At 51.1% G+C, this 23,817-nt stretch overlaps 4 protein-coding genes and 1 pseudogene across 4 annotated transcripts; 2 read left to right on the forward strand and 3 right to left on the reverse strand.

Annotated features, from left to right (window-relative positions):
* Positions 1-2,407: 2,407 nt before the first annotated feature.
* SAPIO_CDS3986 (uncharacterized protein) lies at positions 2,408-5,960 on the reverse strand (the record flags this gene model as incomplete). The annotated part of the gene is made up of 3 exons (XM_016786651.1): positions 2,408-3,660; positions 4,888-5,264; positions 5,326-5,960. 3 exons carry the CDS (start codon positions 5,958-5,960, stop codon positions 2,408-2,410), a joined length of 2,265 nt encoding a protein of 754 aa, XP_016643627.1.
* A 2,337-nt stretch (positions 5,961-8,297) lies between these two features.
* Positions 8,298-10,158, forward strand: SAPIO_CDS3987 (annotated as a pseudogene; the record flags this gene model as incomplete).
* Positions 10,159-11,368: 1,210 nt separating this feature from the next.
* SAPIO_CDS3988 (uncharacterized protein) lies at positions 11,369-12,361 on the reverse strand (the record flags this gene model as incomplete). Its single annotated transcript, XM_016786652.1, has 4 exons — positions 11,369-11,532; positions 11,669-11,701; positions 11,796-12,188; positions 12,334-12,361. The coding sequence occupies 4 exons, from the start codon at positions 12,359-12,361 to the stop codon at positions 11,369-11,371; spliced, it is 618 nt and encodes a 205-aa protein (XP_016643628.1).
* A 735-nt stretch (positions 12,362-13,096) lies between these two features.
* SAPIO_CDS3989 (uncharacterized protein) lies at positions 13,097-15,793 on the reverse strand (the record flags this gene model as incomplete). Its single annotated transcript, XM_016786653.1, has 7 exons — positions 13,097-13,366; positions 13,435-13,566; positions 13,631-13,889; positions 14,007-14,104; positions 14,632-14,660; positions 14,716-14,765; positions 15,537-15,793. 7 exons carry the CDS (start codon positions 15,791-15,793, stop codon positions 13,097-13,099), a joined length of 1,095 nt encoding a protein of 364 aa, XP_016643629.1.
* Positions 15,794-19,038: 3,245 nt separating this feature from the next.
* SAPIO_CDS3990 (Vacuolar protein-sorting-associated protein) lies at positions 19,039-19,796 on the forward strand (the record flags this gene model as incomplete). The annotated part of the gene is made up of 2 exons (XM_016786654.1): positions 19,039-19,086; positions 19,161-19,796. 2 exons carry the CDS (start codon positions 19,039-19,041, stop codon positions 19,794-19,796), a joined length of 684 nt encoding a protein of 227 aa, XP_016643630.1.
* Positions 19,797-23,817: the final 4,021 nt, after the last annotated feature.

Raw genomic sequence — 23,817 nt, forward strand, 5'->3', positions numbered from 1 at the left:
AGGCGACCCCCCTTTTTTGGGTTCCCTTTTTCATCCTCTCATGGCCGGATTTGCTCCCTAGATCCCAAGCCACCAACTCTAGTTTTTCTTCTTCCATCCCACTAAAGTGGCGGTTAGAAGGGGGGGCCGCGAATAGGGGGGGTTTACGAAAGCCAACGCCATCAAACATCTCGACGAATCATCCGGGCACTATTCACGCGTCCTGAAGAGCCGCCGGGCTCCAAAATCAGAAATAATGAATGTTTACATCAGGTGGAAAGTATCCAAGACAAGTCCCGTACAGTGTGCGTCGCTAGTCCTGAGGCAAAAAACAAAAGGTAAACAGGGCAAAGATAAACCAGTCGAGGAAAAAGCTTCTATGAAGTAATCGAAGCTTGAACCCCTGAGCGCCGTCAAAAAGAAGGGGCTTGGGTGGTGTGAAGCGGGGGGCGGTTGGTCGATCGGGGGGGATCAATTGAATACGAAGCAACTGCGTAAAGCAGAAGAAGGGAGGGGGCTCGAGCTCCGATTGGGTCTGGTCTGGGACGTTGGATCGATTCGATGCCATGGAAGTAGTAGAAACTTCGAATACCTCGTACGTATGCTCGTTGAGTACATCATGAGCAGAGTTTCGTTGTTAGTTGTGATACACAGGGACTACGAACCCGAGACCTTTCTCCTTCTTCGCGGCCCACGAGAACAATATTCGAAGAGTGATTTAGGCCCTCCTTGTCTCGTCCTGCAGAGATTCGGGGCTTCAGTCCCCGTTCTTACCCATCTTGCCCATCTTGCCCATCGGATCGATGGATCAAAAATGGACCAGGCCCTCATTCCTTTGACGATTTCCAGGCAATTCCCCAGAAGCCAAGAACTTGAGACGAACGATTTCCCACGTTTTCTGGTACGGTTGCATCGCCTATATTTCCACGCTTTCCCTTGTCTGGCCTCCCTTTTTTCCCTGGTCCACGACTATGCAACGCACCCACTGCCGGGTTTCTTTCATATCCACTTTCCCTTCTCGACCGAGAATCTGCGGGGGGGAACGGAATGGAGCCAGGAGAGACCATCAATGCGGTGGATGATGCGAAGAGTTGGTTCGATTTGTCTGTATTAATAATGCAACCACCGGAGCACTTTTGACGCACCTTGACACTCTTTTGCTTTTGTTGGAACTTGCACCGAAGGGAACAATGAAAGAGACGAACCGAAGGCCCGGATCAACGGCGGGGGATATCCGAGGGACCTCCTCACTTGACAGAACCAACAATCGTCGAACACCAACGACATCCCGGCTGTATTTTAGATTGCTGCGCTGTACTCCGTACACAAGTAATATACTATGATACACTACGTCACCCGACCCCAGGAAACTGGCTTCGCATGCATGGGCGCGTCAAGAATATTACCCTGGGAAGATGATGGCTCCCGTGGATCGAGGTTTGCTTTTCAGCAACACTCTTCTCCTTCCCCCAAGCTAGTCATCGTGCTGTGACCTCTCCTCTAAGCTAGTCCCGACCATACTTCATCGTAGTGTATCCCGACTGTCCTGCCCAAGTCATCTTGGTTCCAGGCCAGAAAACCCTCTTCGGCTTCATTACCCACAAATCTCGACTGCCCGCCTCGTCAAAACCAGCAAACCAATGCCTCGCCACCTTCCCAAGTTGCAAAGGCCACCGCATCAAGGTTTCGTGCTATCAAGCCCCAGCCCCCAACCCACCCCTCACAACGATCAAGTGCATGTAAAGTGCGAGGTAACTTGGATATTATCTCGGGAATATTACCATGTACTATGCGGTCCTGCTCCCTGGTAAAACGGTTTTCATATGGCCACCTAAGGCTCCCGCTCTCGCCCCCACAAGAAAGGAATTGGACCCTGCACGCTCGCCAAGGTCGCCTGGACGGTTCGTTCCGCTTACTAGGGGTTAATCTGTGTGGTTTTGTTTCGCTTCATGGTGAGGCGCGAAACGGCTCGGCAGGGCAAGAAAGCATCAGTACGGCACGGCGAGCTTGTCACAGGTCCAAGGGAAACAGCAGTAGAGCTGCGCCCTGTCGTGCACACCGACGCAGACGAGGAAATCACTCCATATTTTTTCATAGACTGATAGACCGTAAAAAAAAAAGTACCTGACGAAATAGCCGTTGCTCCCGTTGCCAACTCCCCAGTAACGCAGACGCTAAGGACACCGAAGATCCATTCCTAAGGCGCAGCCCGGAAAAGAACATGCAAAGAAAGGGAGAAAAGCTATCAACCTATGAATAACAATGTCCATGACGCATTACATCTCCACCAAGCCAATGCCGAACGGACTCCGTCTGCTCCCCGCGACAAAGGCAGAATCAAGCAAGAAAAGCTCTCCCCTGAACAGACCCACGAACGTGAAACCCACTACACGCGCCCCAGTTTTTCTCTCAGGGGTGTGTGTAAGCTTCAAAAGCCGCTCGTGCCTCCCAGCAACGGCGCATAGTGCATATTCTCATCATCCGACGCTCCCGACTCCTCCTCTTCCGGCAACGCATCATTGATCTTCCGGAGCAGCGCCTTAAGCTTTTTCCGTCTCTCTTTCCACGTTGCAAAGTCCTCGATCTGCTGGTCTCGCACCGACGGCGTAACTTGGTTCCCGTCCTCATCGAAGAGGAAATCCGGAAGCTGCTCCTTCTCGCCGTCCGTAGGAGATGTCTTACCCACGCCCGTACTATCCGGCATGCTGATCCTGGGACCGTCGCCGACGTGCCACGCAAACGGCGTCATATGCCTCGCCTCAACATGCCCCAACAACGCCTCCCTCGTCGCAAACTTGGGCGGATACGCCTTCACAGCGCAGTCTCCCCAGAGACACGTAGCCGGCATCGCCCCACCGCAGTGCACTATCCTTACATGTTTCCGTAACGTCTCAAGGTTGTGAAGCTCGGCCTGGCACTTCTCCCACTCGCACTGGAACTGGATGTACCGCGGTTGTAACCCGTCGTAGATGGCCCTTGGCGTCGGCGGCGGCGGCTTGGGCGGCCGTCCGCGACGCTTGGGCACGCCGCTGTAATAATTCGGCTGTGTGGCTGCTGCCCGAGGTCGTCCTGGTCGTTTCGGCGAGACCTTTTCCGCGGACTTGGCGGGGTTTAAACGGGCGTTTTCTGCGGCTACTTCGGGCCCGAATCTCCAGACGTCGGCGTAGGACATGCCCGGTTTCCAGCCTTTGGGTCGACCTAGGCGTTGTGGCTTTGGTTTGGGCGACTCCGCTGCGGAAGATGGCTGCGTTGGTGTTTTGGTCCTCCTAGGTGAGGATGTCGCCGCCGTCGTCGTCGTCCTTACAATTCGTGGAAGGACCGGGGTTGTGGCCTTGGGCGTAGGTGCGCTCGTTTGGCGCGCTTCGCGAGATAATGCCGAGGCCTGCTGTACTTGCTGCGTAACCTTCCTTCTGAACTGCGGGGTAAGATCCGACATGACGAGCTCATCGTTACCCAATTCATCTGCGTCTGCATCGTGGTACTGGTGCGGTGTGGCCGGTGGCCTTAGCACTACTGATATCCTCGACGAAGATTGCGATTGGGATGGCAATCTTCCCTGGGATGGGCTCTGTGATTGTGTAGGCGTGGGTCGAGGTGTCGCCTTTTGGCCAGTCTGTGAACTTATCGTAGGAGCATTCTGGCTAGGTTTTGGTGCCGCTGGGGGATGCGTCGTTGAGGGGACTGAGGTTCGATATGTGAGCCCAGGTAATTGCGGAAGGGGTATCGGAGTCTGAGAAAGGCCTGAAGGTTTGGGAGTATTTGCTGAATTCCATTGAGACATCTTGAGAGGTATTGTGTGAGGCTATGACCAGCCCTCGCTACCTAATCATAATAATGAGAGTATGTTTGAGATGGAGATTGCGTCAATGAGTTGGATATATGCGCATTTGTGGTCAGCGCCTCATGCGCCTATGGTGGGCTGCAACAACGGCGGCAAGCTTCGGCGTTTGGAGTGGGAAGTTGCGTCCCGAACACCCAGGTTCTGCGGTTGGCGTGAGACAGTCGTATGCGTTGATGGTATGAGAGACCCGTGGGATGAGAGGAGCTAGACGTGGGATTGAGATTGATGAGAACTCGACGATTCAAAGAGACCGGCCCACGCGGTTTTGGCCTTCTGCGGTTAAAATGGTCGTTGGAAGTCGCGGCTGAGCGGGAGGTTTGGGTTCAAGCGCATAAGGTCACGAGACTGTGCGCTGTAGTGGAAGGCTATGGAGGGTCAAATTAGAGTCTTTAGGCCCGTTTATCAGGCACTGGGCACTGTCAGTTCAATCCATTTAATAGAACATTAAACAAGCGAACCCCTTTATGAGAAGGCGTTCAAAGTTCTTTCATCCTGAGTAGCTGGTTCAAAATAGTTCAAATTCCTAAGCCAATATTAGGTTCAGGCTGCATTTATATATATATATATATTTATGTTCATCCGACACATACAAAATCGAAAGCCAGTCCCGGAAACCCTAGCTATTTCAGGCTACGAAGCATGGAGAGCAGTCTAATTGAAGATAAATACTTGCAGAGGAGGCAGGCCGGGCTCTTCTCTCAGAAGCCTCGGCCTTCACCTCTACGCTTCTTAAATTCAAAAAAGGTGTCCTTCCTACCATACACCTAGAAGAAGCCATAAACGGCTCCATCATGTAGCATGAGTTCCTCATTCTTGAAAGACCCGCACCCAGATCTTCCTCGCGTAAAAATGCTGGCAGTCTGACAATGTCATCCGACAGAGTCTTATAAAAAAGAGAACCCGCGACTAATATGCCGTGGATTGCTCGGCTCGCTTTGCTGATAATGAGATGAACATGCGGATTCGGCATGTATAAGTTGTATACCGGGGAGAGGTGTTAAAAATGCGACTCGCTCAAACACCTGCAGCAGTTCCCCCGTCCGCATCGTTTGGCGCCACCGACGTACCGTAAAGGCTGGCCAGGCGCTCCTCTTCCTTCTTTTCTCGAAGAGCCTCCGTCTCCTTCCGTAGCTTCTCCAGGTTCCAAGCATCGCTCTCACCCTCGTCTTCTTCTTCGGAGTCGTCCACGGTCCGCCAGTTGCCGCTCTCGAAGAGGGCCCTACCGGTTGCTTCCTTGGCCTTCATGGCCTGCTCCTCAGCCGCCTTCTTATCGAGACGCTCCTTCTTCCATTTGGCGAATGATTCGGGTGTGACAGGGGTCAGGGTTCCGGTAAGTTTGTGTCGCTCCGATTCCAAGAACTCCTCGAGGGTTAGGGTCTTGAGAGGAGACTTGTCCATAAGCGCCTTTTCAGCTGCCCGTTGCTCCTTGGTCTTGAGAACAAATCTATAAGGAGAGTTAGCGACATCCGTTTCGTTGGGGGATATTTGAAAAGAGAGAAACTTACCCAGGAGGCAGGGCATGCTTATACATGCACTTATCACCACCATTGGGACAAGTCCAGAACCAACCGTACTTGCCATCCTCGATAGCAGTAATAAAGTATTTGCAGACCTTATCGGTTGTAGTCCTTTGGTTTCCCTTCTTCGACAGAACCACAGAGCGAAGCTTCTCCTCATCCCAATCCGCCGAAGTCTCCGCCTTCTTCTTCTCCTCCTCCTCTTGCCTAGTATCCGTATACAAGCTCCTCTTCTCCGTCTTCCTCTCCATCTCCAAATCATGCGAGAACTTGCACTTCTTGCCCTTCTCGCAGTTCCCCTTCTTGTAGAATATGCAGACCACCGTCTTGGGGTCGACCCCAAAGGGGACCTTTTGAATCTGCGCCGGCCTGTTCAGCAGGGCTTCGGCCTCCCTCTTGGCCTCCTCGGCCGCCTTCTTTTCCCTCTCGCGCTGCGCCTTCTCCGCCTCCTTCCTCTTCTGCTCCGGAGTGCCGCCGCTCTTGAGGTTCGACGTCATCTGCGCAATTTGTCGCTTGGCGACGCCGCCCTTCTTGTTCTTCATGCCGAAGGTTCGGTCTTCGACCATTTTGGCCGCCGTGGGCTTCTTGCCGCCGGCTTGCTTGTCGTTCTTTTTTGGCGGCATGCTGGGCGGTTTTTCTTTTCGGTGTGGCGATCGAAAAAAGGTTCGGGATCTAGGTAGGGGGAGTTCTGAGAAACCGCAAGGGGGTTAGTAAGGGGCAGTTCGTCGTAGCTAACCCCTTTTTGATCGAATCGAGGACGTTCACCCGCTCCGTAATGTGCAATACGGCTTTTCCGTCGGGCAGACGAGGAGATCGTGGATGATTTTGGATACTCGAGGCGTTAATGGTTGGCGGGGCTTGATGAAGTCACTAAAGGTCACGTGTCGTGGGGTTGTTCGAGCGGCGATGCCCGTACAGTGTCAAAAAGGATGGTAACTTACTCTGGAAGGAGCATTGTGCATCTCAGCTGTGGCTTGGGCGTGGGCAGCGCCACGAATGAGGGAGGACGCGACAGCTTGACACAGAAGTGAAGCTCACAGCAAGCTGTCCAGTTCAGAACCGCATTGATGTGATATTGATCCCATTAAGTTGCCAACAACCATCCCACAACCTCTGACTGACGACATTTACCACCATTGCGCATTCTCTGAAACTTGACACAGTTAGGAAAAGAGGTAACTAGCTTAACCAATCGCTCAACCGTCATTTCCATCAATCTAACAGCTTCCTTCTAGTCTTCATACCAAACAAGCCCGTTCCCCTTTCCACAACCGCACCGGCGCATCACCACTCCAATCACTCCGCAAATAAACAAATCCACAGTCACAATGATTTCCGACGGCGATCTCTACACCCTCGCCATAGCTCTCGGCTGCGTCTCCGCCGTGCTCATCGTCGTCTACCACTTCGTCGAGGTGAACGCCAGCGCCATCTCCAAGTTCGAGCAGGGTTTCGTGAGCCAGGATTCCACTAAGGCGCAAAAGGCGACACGATAATTTTCGGAGAGAGAAAGAGGAAAACAAAATGTACATGTGACTTTAGGGAAATAAAGGGTGTTTGGCGTTATTGGGTTTGCTTGGAATGTTTAGGAGCGTTTAGTTGGAGGCAAACGTTTAATGCTTTCTAGTCAGCCAGGAATGCTAGACAATCGCCGCCAACGGACTGGCCTTGTTTTCCTTCTTCTTCTTGTGCCTACGCTTTTTCGATTCAATTTTGATCGCTATGAAGGATTCTTGATCCTTGGCCCCACCAAGCACAATGTCCCATTTCCTTCTCTTTAGTGAGTCCTTGGTCAGCCATTCCCTATCTTCCCTATCATATCCATCCAAAGTCCTGGCACAAGCTGCAGAATCGTCAGCTCACTGTAAGTGTCAATTACATTTTCGACCGATCCCTTTCCAATAAACAGGGCTTGTGCCTCCGAAGTAGCAGGCTTGAATCCTGCGTTCAGCCTCTTGCTTGTCTTGTAAGGCTTTCCAGAGGCTGCCACCACTCGAAACGGGGCTTTCCAAGGCGCAATCTTGTTGCCAAAGCAGCCACATGGCAGTGCCCGAGTAAATATCCCTCACTGCTAGATAGTGTCCAAAACCCCGAAGGCCAGTAAAATTTAGTTTGCCATTACTTTTTCGACCAAACCAATTGCCAGTTGTCGTTCCTGAAGTGAACATGGCCGTCCAAACGGTCTAAAGGGCAAGTGTCCCGTCTAAATTGCAGTTCTCGAATCGCTGATGTAGTACATGAGTGAAGTGTACCTTGGTACATTGTGAATGTACATAAAAATGGTACTTTTGCCACAAACGCTCAAGTCCGTTTTTCCTGGCTGTGGCTGAGTAAGTCAAGCTGGGAACGGCGGACCAATGAAAACGTGTGAAAGATGCCTAAATGTGTCAGTCGCGCCTGGATTGCACATCTTTGGGTGTCCTGCTTTGCTCCATGCAGATTTTGTTACTCATGCAAACAGTGTTTTCCTCGAAAGTCCCTTCTTGTTGCCCCCCCTTAAACCTTGTTCGCACCCATCAGTCTCTCTTGACCTTTTCATCTATCCTCTCCATCACCACAACCCATCTTCATCATCACGGGAACTTCATAACCCTCATTTCCGGGACTTTTCTTCATATTTCTTAATTTTGAAGTGCTTCCTGCCTTTCTTCTTTTTTCCTTCTCGACTGTCTCTTCTCGCGCTTCTCACACCACTCTTCGCGTCGCATCGCAGAGCCCCATTGACCGAAGACTCTCAGACCACAGCCAACCGCAAAAGGATAACCCAGAACTCCTTTTACGACTGCTCCCGCCCTATTAAGACCACTTGAAATCTCTATCGACGTCCTTCTTTCGATCATTTCTACCCCAAAAAACCCACTCCTTCGTCGCCGCTGTCATCCTCTCGCGCGACTAACTATCGCTCCTTCCGCCAACCCGCTACTCTTCGTATCTATCACCTAATCCCACACTCAGCAAACATGTCTGGCAAGCTTGACAAGAGCCTCGACGAGCTCCTCACCTCTCGCCGTGCTGGCGCTCGCCGTCGTCCCCAGCGACGCGCCTCCGGTCGCAACCCTGCGCCGACCGCCCCCGTTGGTGGTGTCCAGAAGAGTAGCAAGGCTCCCCGTACCGCCGCGACCAAGCAAGCCGGTGGTAAGGGCGCCCCTCTTACTGGTGATAGCAAGATTATCGTGAGCAACCTGGTATGTGTTCTTCCTCCCCATCGCCCTCTTGATCCCTTACCTCTGTATTTCGGGTTGCTAACCTCTCAATAGCCCAAGGATGTCACGGAGCAACAGATTAAGGTATGTTTCCGATGAGGGCAACTTCCTTTTTGCCGTCGGACTTTATTCGACCTGTTTCCCGCGTTGCTCCCTCTTTCCACCGACGACGTAGCCGAACCACGTTTGAACTCGGGTCTGCGTCAGGGCCAGGGCCGCTGAGACGCCTGCTTCTCCTTCGCCTATAATCTCCTGCGCCTGAAATATGGCTTGCTAGGTTGGCTATTTGTCGAGACTTGACTAGATGTCGAGATGTCCATCGCCGAGCGTCGAACCTCTCATCTGATAAGTCGGATTGCCTGGTCAGCATCCGCATGGGGAGAGAAATTCCGCGAAGCAATAGAGATTGGACAAAGGCTGTCGACGAGGCAATTTTGCGCCCGCCCATGAGAACGCACTCTCCATCCCAGTTCGTGGTATCGTCGCTCCGATTCCGCCCTGTGCGATATTTTTTCTGCTTCAGCGAGCAGGGCAGTGAGCAGTAGCTTAGCCCGACTTATTAGCCATGGTAATAGTGGTCTTCATAGTCCGGGCGTGTTGTGGCTTCTCCGCTTCGAGGCGACGCTCAGTCACTTCGTGTCTTGGGAAGGGAAAACAAAAGGTTTTAGCCTGCTGGCTGTGTGGCGGGAAGTGTCACAGCAGAAAGCTATATACCTTTTTAGCCATTTGGGGATATTTATCGATCCAGGAACGGAGTAACACTTCTTTTCTGGTCGATATTTTCTTTTCTTCGGTCTTTGGTTTCTCGGGTTTCCAATACCTCTGAGGGATATTTTTTTTCACGGCGTTTTATTGATGGATGGCTTCCCACGGCTCTCACTGCCCACTTGCTTGTTGCTTCGATTCCTGCTGGATGGGTGTTACTTTCTTTCTATGCGCTGCCGGTCTAGTTCCGTCGAGTGTCGATGTCGGATTTCGCGAGAGGCAGTCTACGTGCCACTCACCCCTTACTGGTTAACTAACATCGACTTTTCCCCCCCAACTTAGGAATACTTTGTCCAGTCTGTTGGTGCTATCAAGAAGGTCGAACTTTCCTACGGTCCCAACTCGCAGAGCCGCGGTATCGCCAACGTCGTGTTCTCCAAGCCGGACGGCGCTAGCAAGGCCTTCCAGAAGTTGAACGGTCTCCTTGTCGATAACCGTCCTATTAAGGTACGTAAGAAACAAACAAATTCGACCCTGTTTGTTACAGATAACAGATCCTAACTTGGGCAAACCGTAGATTGAAATCGTTGTCGGTGCTGCTCAGGCCGCCAGCGTCATCCCCCAGCCCAAGTCTCTCGCCGAGCGTGCCACCCAACCCAAGGCTCAGCCCAAGTCCGCCGCCACAGATAAGAACTCCTCTGCGAAGACGGGACAAGCTGCCAGCCGTGGCCGCGCAAAGCGCCGGGGCCGCAGCTCGCGTCCCATCAAGAAGACTGCTGCGGAGCTCGACTCTGAGATGGTTGACTACTTTAACTCTGCTGACAACAACGCCGCCGGAAACGCTGGTGCCGCCAACCAAGCCGCCGCTCCCGCGGCAACCAACGGTGATGTTATGGAGGATGACATCTTGGTATGTTCCTAACTCCTCTATGTATAATATGGACCAAACATTAACAGCATTCGCAGTAATTGTAACCGGGCCACCTTTCCTTGTTGTTTGTCCTCCATTAGGCGTTAGCGTGCCCTTTCTTGTTTCCCGCCCCCATTATTTTTCACCAGCCAGCAGTCGAATGCTTAGCCAGAAGGGCACTTCCTTGAATTGAGTGCGGAAGGAAAATCTTGGTGTATTCAAGCTTGAGATACAGCGGATGGCGGAAAAAGAAAAAACAAACCCAACAAAAAAACCAAGAAAACACTACAGCATCAAATACCCTCACACACACTTGCAGCCCATACAGAGCGTCGTTATTTTTTTCAGGAAGAGAAAGAGGGGGGGAAACGGTATTTTGATTTTCTGAGTCCTTTTTTCTTGCTTGTCTCTTTTTTTTCAGGGTCTTCGTCAGGGTTTCTGGAGAGAGGGAAAGGGGTGGTTAATGGTTTTCTCATAACATTCAGATTGCCAGCTGCAATACTGGGGTACTTTAGATACAATACATTGAAATTTTGGCCCTGGTGGATTTTATGTGGGACTTTTCCCAGTCGTCGTTGCGTCTTTTTTTGTGAAGGGTAGTGCTTTGATGTAAAACGTCATGGTTGAGCTCAGAGTCGAGCATATTGACCTCGGACTGTGAATGTGTAAATATCAAGAATTGAGGCGTCGGTTTCGCTGTCCCTCGAGGAGGGTCTTGATTCGGGAGAGACATGACTGACGAGGCCTTCGTCATGAGCCCAAAGTGCAGTAGACATCGAAGCAGGATCTGGACCCGAAATCACTGGTTGGGTGTTCTCTTCCCAGAGCCTCATTCACACACGCCAGTAAACATGATCCCATTGAGTCTAGATATTGAATCTCGATTTTTTTGTTATCTCTTTACTCCCTTGGTACGTCCGTCCCATGAAGGGAACTCCAGATAATAATTAAGACTGAAAAAAAAAATGAAAATAAAAGAAATCAATTCAAAGAGTTTCCCCCCGAGAAAACGCCACACTAGTCCAGTTCTTCTACCAAATCTCGTCGCAGCTACGTGTTTGCGCGAAAGCGGGAAAACATGAAGGAAGGGTTTCGCATGGCGGGGCGTTAGAGAGAGAGGCAATCCCTGCCTTTTCAACAGAAAGGAAGGGGATGCGGGGCGGAACGAGAGGAAGGGTTGGTCGTGGGGCGCTAGGTTTTACACGTCCGCCGTTTATTTGTCGGCGGGCTTGTCAGCCTTGGGCTCGTCCTTCGCTTCGTCCTCGCCTTCGAGAGGGGGCATGTCATCGTCGTCATCGTCATCATCGTCGTCGGCTCCGGCGCCGGCGCCTCCTCCTAAGGCGCCGCCGAGCTGGGAGAAGTCGATGTTGCCGAAGTCTAAAATTAGGGGAGGGTGCCGTGTTAGCGAGGCTTTATTCCGGAAGTTTGGGGAATGGGAACATCATCGTGGATTCTGCCCCTCGTATTTCTTTCGGGTTGAAGTGGGGTAAAACACAACAAAAAGTTCACATACCTCCTCCCATTCCTCCCATTCCTGGCATGCCGGCTGGAAGAAGAAAAAAAATGTCAGCACCCAAATGAGAAAGCGTAAAAAGGCGCAGTCAACACCATCCATTAGGGGGGAAAAGGCATGCACTAACCCATGTCACCGAACTTGGAGAAGTCCTCATCAGCAGCCTCATCCTGCTCATCCTCATCGACCCACCTATCAAAGTCGGTCTTGAGGAAATGGACCTTCTTAGAGTCCTTGAGAAGACGAGGCCAGTACTCCTCCTTGAGCTCCTTCTTCTGCAGCTTAATCTCGATCTTCATGCCGGTGTGGTGTACCTTTGTCTTGTCCGGGTCGATGACGCCGTAGAGCTCGAGCTCGAGGTGGTACGTCTTCTTGAGCGAGTCGGAGCGGCCGGTGAAGGTGAGGCCCTGGTCCTTGATGTCGAGCTTGAGGTTGTCCTGGGGGACGTCGGGGACGACGATAGTAAGGTAGACGAAGTTCTTTTCGGGGTCGCTCGAGGAGGAGCGCTGGGCCCAGGTGACTGTTGGGGGAGGAAGCAGCGTTAGCTTTTTGTTTTCTTCTCGATGGCTTGCTCCTGGATTTTGCGAATGCGCTGTGCCTTCCTCCTCAATTGAAAAGGAATTGCACAGTGCATTTGTTGGAATGAATAGATTGGGGATTCGTACCTTCGGGAGTAAGTTGCGCTTCAGCCATTTTCGTGATTTTGGAGTAGATGTGGTTGGTGAGTTGGTAGGTTCGGTTTGGTTTTGGTGAGGCGAGGAGGAAAAGAAGCTTGGGGAGCTTGGATTGTTTAAGAGGTCAGGAGGATGTGGCGGGGTAGCCTTCTCAATGCACAGACGCCAACGAGAGGACAATGGAGCGATGGGTGGGAAGTCGAGAAACAAAGGTCGTGGTTTTGGGGGAAATGTAGTGATATGAGAATTGGATCGGGAGAGAGAGTTTATTCCAATTCCAATGAAGTCTAGAAAAGAATTCCTCCGGGTTGCCTCAGTTCTCTTGAGAGCATCAAGTCTATTGTGGAGGAAGGAGCCAGGATACCGCCTGCTGCCGAGCTTGGATCACCAGAAATCCGTGGAAAGTCTGAGAAGCGGAAAGATAGACAGGGCTGAGCTGGAGGGGGGGCAACTGCGGATAGCCAGGTACGAATGCATGAGGGTATGACAGAGCAAAAGTCCCACCGACTCATGTACAGGCTTAGCATGTTTTTTAGTCAAAAATAGTCAAAAATGCTAGCGCATCGAGGAACAAAGGGCAGGCAGCAGCAGGGCAAGCGACAGGGCAGGGCTGTTCCTTCCCGTTTTCCGTTTGCATGAGGTCTAAGAAGAACATGGAATTCGAGCTGTGTTCGTTTAAAGAAAGAGCGCTGCAAGGTCTAATGGCATTTATTGGTATCTATATAATATCTGAGAAAAAAAAATCGAAAGAAAATTAAACGTCTCTATAGATTGATGCCAATTTATGACGCCAGGGAATGATGGAATTGCTCGCTTCCTTGTCCTTCTGTCCAGCATCGTCAACCCTCCGCGCAAGTCCGGTTCTTGCCCGCGTCCTGTCCCAGAACGCCCAGAGAGCAAATGTGGCCACTGATAGAGGACCCGCCAGCGCCCAGTATATCCAGAACTGGTCAGATACAGCAATGTGGCCCCTTGCCTCTTCGCTCGCATCCTCGTAACGGAAAAATGGCGTACTGAAAACCGACTAAATGATCATTTGTTAGCCTGTGGTGGTGTAACCCAGAATTAAGCTCAGAAATCTTAAAATCTTACCGAAATAAAGGTAGCAGGCAAGAAGGTCATCGTAATCACGGCAAGCGCCTTCATCGCCGTGGTCTCTTTCCTTGCCTCTTCTCCGATTTGCACTTGAATTCTGCTATCTCTCTGAGCAGCGGTGTGGAATGCCTAGCAGCGAAAGTTTAAGCATTTCCTCTCATTGCCTCAAAGGGTTGAGGGTGTCCGAACTTACCAACTGGATCTCAGTTTGAAGCCGTGCTTTATTGGATTCGGATCGTGCAAGAAGCGCTTCGAGGATCCGTTGCGGGAATCGAAGCGGGCTGCGGTGCCTGCGCCATTGGCTGCTGTCCTTCACGTATAAAGACGTAAAGTCTTCATGTTGTTGGTGAAGATCCTTAGCAGACCCTGAAGCCACGGTCAGCGTTTCGCTAACGTGGATTGCATGTCTTGCGATTTCATGGAGTAGCCCATAGTCGGGCTCTTCTTGACGTCTCTGTGACAATCCGTTAGCAAAAGGGGACACACAGCCAAAGCCATCAGTCTAAGATTCGCGTACAGCCTCCCAGTCGCAGATATGGTCCCTTATAGACCAGACCGACTTATCATACAGTGAAACTATTTCATGGAGAAGGATATCGAAGACGGAATACGGATCGCAGAAGTCGATCGTGCTCGCAGCAGACGCCAACGCCGACTGGAGCGAAGCCTGCAAGTGTTGGGGAAGGCCAGAGCATATCAAAGTTGTGTTATTCGGTGGTTCCCAGTGGACGAAGACTGTCATCTCATACCATTCCCAGCCATGAAGCTTCGTTTGCGAATCGTGGACCGCGACTGGGATCGGGACGCTCGGTAGTATCGTGTTGTGTCTCGTGAAGGTCGGCTTTGGTCGAAGCTCGTGCCGGAACGTCTGCTTGACCACGAAGCAAGACCAGTGATCTATGTAAAGTTAAATGGATTGGTCGCCCGATTTATAAGCCAAATGGTATTATCGAGACGTACTATAATATACAAGATGGCCGCCATCATCATGAGTAGGTTCGCACCCAGACAAGCCGTTCGACCGGAGACATACGTTGTTGAGCAGGGATGAGGGGATTCCAAATTTTCCGATGATTAGATCTCGAAGTTCATCTGGGAACTTGGTTGCGATGTCTCTCAGGGATGTGAAACTATAATTCCTATCAACATCGTATCCCGAAGGTGTAGCCGTGAGCTCCTAGGACTGGGACTTACACGAGCCGCGCTTCTGAGGAACTTTTCCTCTGCAAAGAAATTAGCGACCCAGAGGAACATCATGATAAAGCTTGAGAGACTCACTTCCAAAATACCGTCCCATGTAGAAGCCCGCAACCGACAAACACCGGGGACTGAGGGGGTTAGCCATGGAGGGTTCGGGCGGGTATCCATTGCTTGTGGGCGAGGGGGGACACCAGCCAGTGCTACTCACCAATTTCTAAAGTCTTGACTTCGTCCATTCCAACTTGGAATCCGTAGGGCAATTCCTAAATTTCTCAACTTCTTGCCAGTTCCTCGCAGTGCAGTAAGGCGGGTGGAACGTCTCTTCCTCGCCAACGCCTCAAGATCCTACAAATCGAGAAATCAACTAGGTGAGCTGATCCCGGATCCAAAATGCAAAAACGAGAGATTCAATAGATTTCTTTGAGGAAGCAGGCGAGCAGGTTCCTTCAGGAAGCCTGTCATATAATATATTTTCTTTTCAAAATGAGGCGGTTCTGCCGCCGAGGGCTACAGCCACGGCGGCAATGCATGCATACAACCTATCACGCATGAATCTCGGCCCCGCGCAGGCGATTTGTGCAGGAGCCGCAGCAAAGTGAAACCAGAACCCGGTCGTCAGGCTGGGTCATTGATGCCTGCGCAACACTCGAACTTCTCACCTCGCCGCCGCGTGTCGTCATGTGTCCCTCTCAATATAACCCACTTCGCTCGATGCGTTACGGTTAGCTCCAATACAGTACTCGAGGCTTCGAGTTGCCTCTAGATCGGTTCAGCCTCATGGCCCCTGAAGATGGCCTCACCTGACGCGTACTGGTACACCGTCGGGTGGATCGCTCCCACGCCGTTAGAACTCGCCCCTGCCATTGCGCAGCTGGAAGAATATGCTGAAAAACACATACCAGGTGACGACAATCGCTATCACGTAGGGCGTATAGGGGGTCACTGGGTTGTGATGGCAGTTTGCCCAGGGATTGGAAGTCATCCAGCCACCAACCTCGTCGCAAACATGCACCGTTCTTTTCCAAATATCAAGCACGTTCTGGTCGTCGGCATTGCAGGGGCTGTACCCTCTTACGGTGCGAGCTTGCAGGAACAAATCGTGCTCGGCGACGTTGTCGTCAGCTACCCACAATGGAGCGAAGGAGGAGTGGCACATTTTGAATTCGGCGCATGGGAAGGCAGAAAAGAGATAGCCCGTAGCGGGCATCAGCTTGAGCCGTCTTCCGCTCTACTCGGCGCTGTCAACAATCTCCGAAGGGACCATATGGCGGAAGGAACTAGAATACCGATATTTCTAGGCGAGTTGAGGAAGCGTCTAGCAAAAGATGATTTCCTAGAGTTTGAAGACCCTGGCGCCGCACATGATCACCTCTTCCTGAGTGAATATTCTCACAAAGGTGGGACCAGATTTTGCAACCAACTCTGCGACTTTACGATATCAATGCGACGGAGTGATCGAGGCCCCAAAGCCTTTCGAGAGGAAGACACCCCTCGCATTCATTACGGCACCATAGGGTCGTCCAATGCATCTGTCATTTCAAGTGCGAAGCGGGATGAGCTCTACAATAAGTATGGAATTATCTGCTTCGAAAGGGAATCAGCTGGCGTGATGAATAGCTATCAGGCACTAGTAATCCGAGGCATATGGAATTACGCGGATTCACACGAGAATAGAATGTGGCAGAATTACGCTGCAGCCACAGCGGCGGCGTTTGCAAAGGAGGTCTTATTAAAACTAGTGCCTGTGCAACTGGATAGGAGAGGTAAGACTCGGAATATATGTGTCCTCCGTAACTAACAAGTACACTTAAGCTGACCTCTATCAAGGCCCATATCCACTCGGGTCTTCTCAAGATCACCTGGAATGTCTCCAATCATTAGCGTTTCCGCAAATGGATAGCCGTTATCGCGATATTAGCGACCCGGGAGTAGGCACATGCGAATGGCTATTTCGACATGAGACGTACGAGCGCTGGGTCCTTTGTGACCGGGGTTTGCTCTGGATCAAGGGCAAGCTAGGCGCTGGGAAGTCGACATTACTGAAATACGCTGTGGACAATTTTAGAGCTGGAGATACTGACTTGGTTCTTTCGTTCTTCTTCCACGACTGTGGCGATACACTCCAATGGACGCCCCTGGGTCTCTTTCGACGTATGCTTTATCAGTTCCTGAAACTAGCCCCGAACGCCCTGTCAGAACTCGTTGACATTTTCAAAAAAAAGTGTGAGGAGAGGGGTCCGCATGGCATAAAGTGGGAGTGGCACCGGGAAGAATTGTGGTCACTTATCAAGTCATCTCTCCCTACGATCCTCGAAACTCACTCTGTTTGGCTTTTCGTCGACGCATTGGATGAGTGTGGTGAGAAGCAGGCACTTTACCTTGTAGATCGGTTTAAAGTCTTATTCCGGGGCCTACAATCCACAAACCAGAAATTCCATGTCTGCTTTACTAGTCGACACTACCCGGTTCTAGATCCATACTGTCAGTTCGAGATTTCTCTTGAAAATGAAAACGGAGGGGATATCGCAACTTATGTTGAGGAGCGGCTTTCGACATTGCCTTCGCTCACGGCCTTGATTGCAAAACGCGCCTCTGGCATGTTCTTATGGGCGTGCCTAGTCGTGGACCGGATCTTCGACCTCGATCGTGAAGGCCCCTCTCGGGGAATGATCGAAGCTGAAATCGACGCTATCCCCCCAGACCTGAGAAAGTCATACGAAGAACTAACTCAAGAGATGGGACCGAGGTCCGTGAAGCTGATGCAGTGGATCTGCTTTGCTACCCGGCCGCTGTCGCTGGACGAATTGCAGTGGGCTATGCTCATCGATGGTGACAGGCCACAAGAGTCTTTAAAAGCATGCCTGGATTATATCTCCGACAATAGCAGGATGGAGAGACAAGTCCGGACGCTGAGCTGCGGACTTGCTGAGGTTGTATTTCCCGCTCTTGATGAAAATGAGGACCGACCAGATTCACCCGTATCTTCTTCGTCTTCGGTAGTTGGCAGGGAACCGACCGTTCAGTTCATCCACCCGTCAGTCAAGGACTTCTTCGTCGGCGGGGGCTTGTTGGTGTTCAGCAGAAATTCACCATCTATTGATGCAGCCATTGGTCTGGCACACCATCAGCTAGCAAAGACTTGCCTTCGATACCTCGGAATGGAGGAGATTGGGCAGTCAACGAGCCACGGTCGCCGCGCCTTTCCCTTCTTCTCTTACGCTTCGACTTCGTGGTTGAACCACATGAAGGAAAGCAATTCAAGAGGAGTCGTTCAAAATGATCTTGGGAAGCTGTTCTCTCAGTCACCGAATAGTTTCGGGCAGATATGGCGGACATTTACAGCGATATTCATCATTTTAAAACACTCCCAGCACACAGTTAATACACAATATCGTAAGTGTTCAATTATCGGAGAGGCGTAGGGCTATTTCACAGAGATGGAGACCCGGCTAATTCGGATATCGATATAGAAGATACGCCCTGCCGGACACTGGAATGGAGTGTGACCGAAAGGGCTCACCCCAAGGTTGCCGAACCGCTCCTCAATCCTAGCGGCGGCAAAGCTAACTCAGAGAATGAAATCGGAGACCTTCGTAAATCTCAAATCCCTAAAAAGAAAAAGAAGAAGAAGAAGAAGAAAAGGAAGAAGAAATAAGTGTGATCTCGAGTCGGCATCTGTGCCTTGTCAAACTGTACATAGTATGAACTTTTGTGTACCTAGCCAAAATTAGCGGCACGACTTTGAAAGAGAGCGGAACCAACATTGACTCGACATACACTTCGTACGCAGGTATCGTACGGCTGCCTGGGAGAAAAAGGAGGGGCACTTCCTTCTTGACACTAACCCCGCCATAATTGTTAACCGATAATTTACCAGCGAGTCGGTCAGGCCGCCTTGGCAACGACCAACGACGACGTAACTGGTGTCTTCGCCTCAGCCTTGGACAAGAAGATTCCTGATCACCAAGAAGCACAAGCGTGGGATTTTGGGTTTTCTACTCGCCGAACTTCCAAAGTTCATCTATGCCCTTCGAATAGGAGAGGCCCGCTCCCTTTTTCCTCCCGACCCGAAAACAGCGAACGTCAGGCCTGGTGCCCTTACCTACGATCCCCGAAATCACTGCCGCATGCGGCCTTTCAGTTTCTGACGGTTTCTGCGCATATAACATCTCTCGCCTATCGGGATATCACGTCTTTGCCTTCAGCCGAAAGACCCTTCACAAACCACTTCACCATATTCAGTCGTTAGTCGTCAAAGACGAGAAGAGCCTACTCGTTTTTCCCTTCCTGCCCTTGGCCATAGTGTGTGGACGACATCGTTTACCGACAAGGGGAAGCGCCTTTAATCCGACATTTTCCCCTCTTCTTTTCCTTACACCGCGAAATCACTCGCCTATCGTCATGGAGAACATAAGAGCGTTCTTTGCAAAGCCGGATCCCCAGGCGCAGGTATGTGTACTCGCCACAACAAATCAACTAAGCCTTCCCCACGCACCACTAACAACTCCGTTCTTCCTTTCCAGATCCGCAAATGCAACGTGCTCCTCCGCTCCAACATCCGCAAACTCGACCGCGACATCGCCGCCATAAAACAAGTCGAAATCAAGACCAAAAACCTCATCATCCAAGCCGACCGCCGCGGCCAGCGCAACCCCCACCAACAGAAGCAAGCAGCCCGCGAAGTGCGCGACTTCGCCCGCGAACTAATCCGCACACGACGAGCTGCCGACCGACTCGTAACGTCCAAGGCGCAGCTCAATAGCGTGCAGATGCAGGTCAACGAGGCGTTCGCGGTGCGCAAGATCGAGGGGAGCATCCGGACGAGCGTGGGGATCATGAGGGACGTGAACAGTCTGATAAGGCTTCCGGCGCTGGCGCAGACGATGCAGGAGTTGAGCGCGGAGCTCGTGAAGGCGGGTATCATTGAGGAGATGGTGGGCGAGGTGTTGCCGGAGGAGGTGGAGGAGGATGAGTTGGCGGATGGAGAGGTGGAGAAGGTGCTCGGGGAGATTCTGAAGGATAGGAAGGAAGCGGCGCAGAAGTTGCCGGAGGTGCCGGTTATGCCGGAGCCAGCTGCCCCTGTGGCCGAGGAGGAGGACGCGGAAGCTGCTGCTATGATGGATCAGATGAGGAATCGGCTGGAGGCTTTGAGGAGTTAGTTGCGCGATTGAAGCGAGGTGGGTCTTTGTCTGCGTTTATCTTTTCCGCGTCTCTTTTTGCTACTCCTTTTACCCCATGAGCTTGTGAGTTCGAGGAAATGATGGTAATGGGGGCATATGCTTTCCGGGTTCTCTTTGCTATTCCGTTGATGACTTGGAGACGGGAAGCTACCAGCTTACCTCAACGGATTTGCTTTTGTTTTGGCATTTGGGAGTCTACGGCGCCATGGAGTGTTTTACACGGGATTTGGCATTTATGCGTCTTCCTTCCTGTTTGATAGACGCCTTTTTTTCATATCGAATGCAGAGTTGCAGTACATCGGCCTTCTTCCTCCCTTCTGTTTTACTTGGTCCGCCGTCGACAGGGTGCCGTGCTCCGAGGCCGACTCGAGACTCTTGTCCGAGTCTTGACTTGTGAACTTTCCCTTGTGATAGAAGTCGCCAGGACTGACGGGAACACATCTACCGACGACAGTACTATCCTCACCAGAGTCCCTGTCGTAACGCACTCTCTCCATAAGTTCATAGCTGCAAACCTATAACTCCCACCGAGAGATCTTTCCCTATCTCGGAGGAGCTTTAAAGAAGTTTCTACTTAGGCCGAAGGCAGTTCGGAAATTGTCCCCGACATAAGCAAGTGAACATCCACTCGGGCATTCCCTAGCGGCCGAAATGGGAAGGTCACTGTCTGCCATTCTATTCTCTCCGATGATCTCTTAAGCTCCAATCGTTTCTTTTCTTGGAGCCTGTTTAGGCGTCATCTTTGGGATTTCGAACATATGCTGAGTAAATAAGACACGGATTTCCTGTATAAACGTATAAACAAACTCCAAAGAGACGGCTGATTGGGGTAGTTGAAAAGGTGACACCATGAGAGTCTCTAGTGTTAGTGCGAGGAAGAAACAGGATGGGCGCATCACCGCTTGGTATTGATACCAGGGCCTTTAAGTACGTCTCTCGGACCAATTCCAGCTCGCGACAAGGATTGGTAGCTTGGAGAGGTTCCCATGGAGACGAGGCCTTGCGTTTTGGCTCTCAATCACCTGGTATGAATCGACAGGTGTCGCCGTAGTAATGATACACTTGTGCCCGCAATATTTCCAGTGTAGAATCATAAGTATCACCTGCATGCTGGATCTACCGATCGCCCTTAACAACAGATCTTGCCATTCATTTCTGGAATCGATGATGGTTACACACATACACAACAATATCTGATGTCCCTTCGCAGCTGATACTTCTATAATTTTCCAGGATCCAGGATTCCATCTGTTCGTGACTCTGCAGCTGAACCATTTCTCCCTCTCAGTATTTGGGTCCAGGTGGGTGATGTTCAAGTTGTCTGTGATGGTTGGAGGATCTGGTATTTGACTCCGATGTAAGGCAGTGAGATCCTAGTTGGTTCTGGCCAGTCTTTTGACTTCTGCCCGATTTACTATCTCGGAATCCAAAAGGATTGTGATTACCAGACAGTCTTCCAGCAAAGAATGTAGTGTTCCACGGTTAGAGGGAGTCGACTTATGTTTCTTGAATGGGTTGGGGTGCGGAATGTGGAGAGCCGTCCAAGTCTCTTATCACATCACCGCTTGCCCTCGTTCTTCCGGCCGTTGATGGGGTCGTCAAAATTATAGATGCTTCTGCTCAGAATGACTCGGCATATCAAATGGAGATATGCTCACCTAAGAGCATAAAACTGCCTTGCCGTTAACATTAAACTCACTCCCCATTGCTGATGAAAGGCGAAGGAGCTGTCATGTAGATGTAGACAAACACCCCTCTCCACCCAGTCCGCTCAGTTGTCGCCAGTCGTCGAAAAGTTATCCACCATTTCCACCAAATCCTCCAGACACAGCTATTTGAGATGTCTTTCGGCTGCAGGCCTTCACCAATCAACAAACACCACAAATCCCATATGGTGTAGTGGTTAGCATAATGCTCTCTCATCTAATGAGCGCAGCATAGACCCTGGTTCGATTCCTGGTATGGGAGATGCTAAGTTCTTTTTTTCTTTTTTGATTCCTGTGTCATTAAAAACCATTTGCCTTTCATCTTCGTATTTTTTTTTCTTTTTCGCTTCTTGCAAATTCACTGGTTCGGTGTCTGGCAGCGATGGTTTTCGATTGTAGACGCCAAATGTCACGAAAGCAGTTGTGTAAAGGACCCCGATTTTATGCACGGACGCGCTCCCTCGCAAAGCGGGAGTTGTGCGCCGAGTTCCCCGGACTATCCTCGAGGCTCCCGGCTCCGCATTCACCTCGGCCCCGTCCGCCCTGCGTCGCCAACTGTTCACCAATGACTCCATTCTCAGCTGCACCTCACGCCAGACACGCCTTTCCCCTGGGTCCAACGGCCTCGAGAAAAACTTATGCAGCACTTACAAATCCTCACACCTCAGCAGGTAATCTCTCACGCCTCCCCTCAAAACAGCAAAGAGGGTGGCGTTGATAGCTCTTTTTAAAAACCATTCCTTCGGGTGCGGAGAGCCTGGGCTAGCAGAACCTATCGTAAGACTGTATAGTCATTCGAATCATCGTATCATCGAACCCTTGCCCTGCACTTCCACGATAATGTCTCTCCTCCTTTGCCTGCCTCCGAATCCTTCAAACCTGGGGAAGGAAGGGGGAAAAAATAACAATGCCGAACACCGAACATCCTGGTTCTCAGCCAGGCGAAAAGTTTTCCTCCCACATTTTACGGGTTCGTATGAGGCAGGGGCGTGTAGGAAGACGGGGCCTATCTTTGCCAATTTTTTTTTATTCCGGGATACTCTAGTCCTGCGATAGGTAGAGAGCTCGCCTGACTTGAATCCTTCGACCTGAGATGCATTTGCACACCTCCCAATCCTTCTCTTTCGATTTGGAGTCACTTCCTGCTCTCCCCGCAGATGAAGTCATATGTGCCGGGGACCTGCGCTAGCGACCGAAGGTGCAGCATTTTCTCTCCTCCAACAGTCATCGTTACAAGCCGAGTCATAAAATACCGCCCTGTGTTGGTCCAGGTGAATTTCCCACGGATCAATTCCTATACGGTGACGGGTGTCTCCTGCCAAGTCTTCTATTGCGCACGGCGTGAAATCTTTTTGTCCGACTTTGCCCGAGAGGAAGAGCCAACACACCGTCAAGCCTGCTCTGCTGATGAAATGGAAAGAAATAATGATAAAAAAAAACTTTCCGAGATGAAATCTTGGCAGTTACAACAGAGTCTGATGATTTCTATTCAGCTTCACTGAGAGGGAGGTTTGAGTGGTAGGGAAGTGTTCAGAGCCATCGGAAATAGCTCCACCATGGTTATACGAGCAATAGCCTCCAAACTCGACTCGGTGACACGACGACCTTTTGAATGGAAAAAAAAAAAAAAAAAAAAAAAAAAAAAAAATTAATGGAAAAAGAAGAAAGAGACCAAGGCTCGGTGAACCACTCGTAAACCCACCTCTAGGTAAGAGACTGGGCAAATCCCGATCGCCATAGTCAACAACATCGATTTCAATCTACGACGGATAACGAAGACTGCCTTCTCGATATGGCTTCGCTCCATCTACCATACCTCTCTAAGCAGCCAAACCCTAATGTCACTTTACTCCATCCACAGAAGACATCACGTAGAAAAATTCACACAAGAACCGCTCCACTCGAAAAAAACCATCATGTCCAACATGGCCCTTCGTAGCATCCCCACAGATCTCCCGCACCGACCAAACCAACGGGTCCCAAAAAGCCAAGTTGTCCCAACTCCACCGCGCAACTCCCGCCAGGCTCGCAAGTGCCGTGAAGTCTGTCCTCAGTCAATGCACTCCTAGTCCCAACGGCACACTCCCCCAGCTCGGCTTAAAGAACAAGTAGAAGAAAAAAATGCGACTTCACCGCCTGTGGAGACTCGTAGACCGAGGGCCCATCGCGCCGCCAGTCCGAACACAAAAAATCATACCTTCCCTCTTCACCTCGGCCAAACATGTGGGGAGGGATCCTCCCAATTGTCCCGAAAAAGAAAAATCCAGCAATTGAGTAATGTGGGGACCTTTCTC

Source organism: Scedosporium apiospermum (genome assembly GCF_000732125.1).
Source record: "Scedosporium apiospermum strain IHEM 14462 chromosome Unknown SEQ_SAPIO_0090, whole genome shotgun sequence".
Taxonomy (NCBI): Eukaryota; Fungi; Ascomycota; class Sordariomycetes; order Microascales; family Microascaceae; genus Scedosporium; species Scedosporium apiospermum.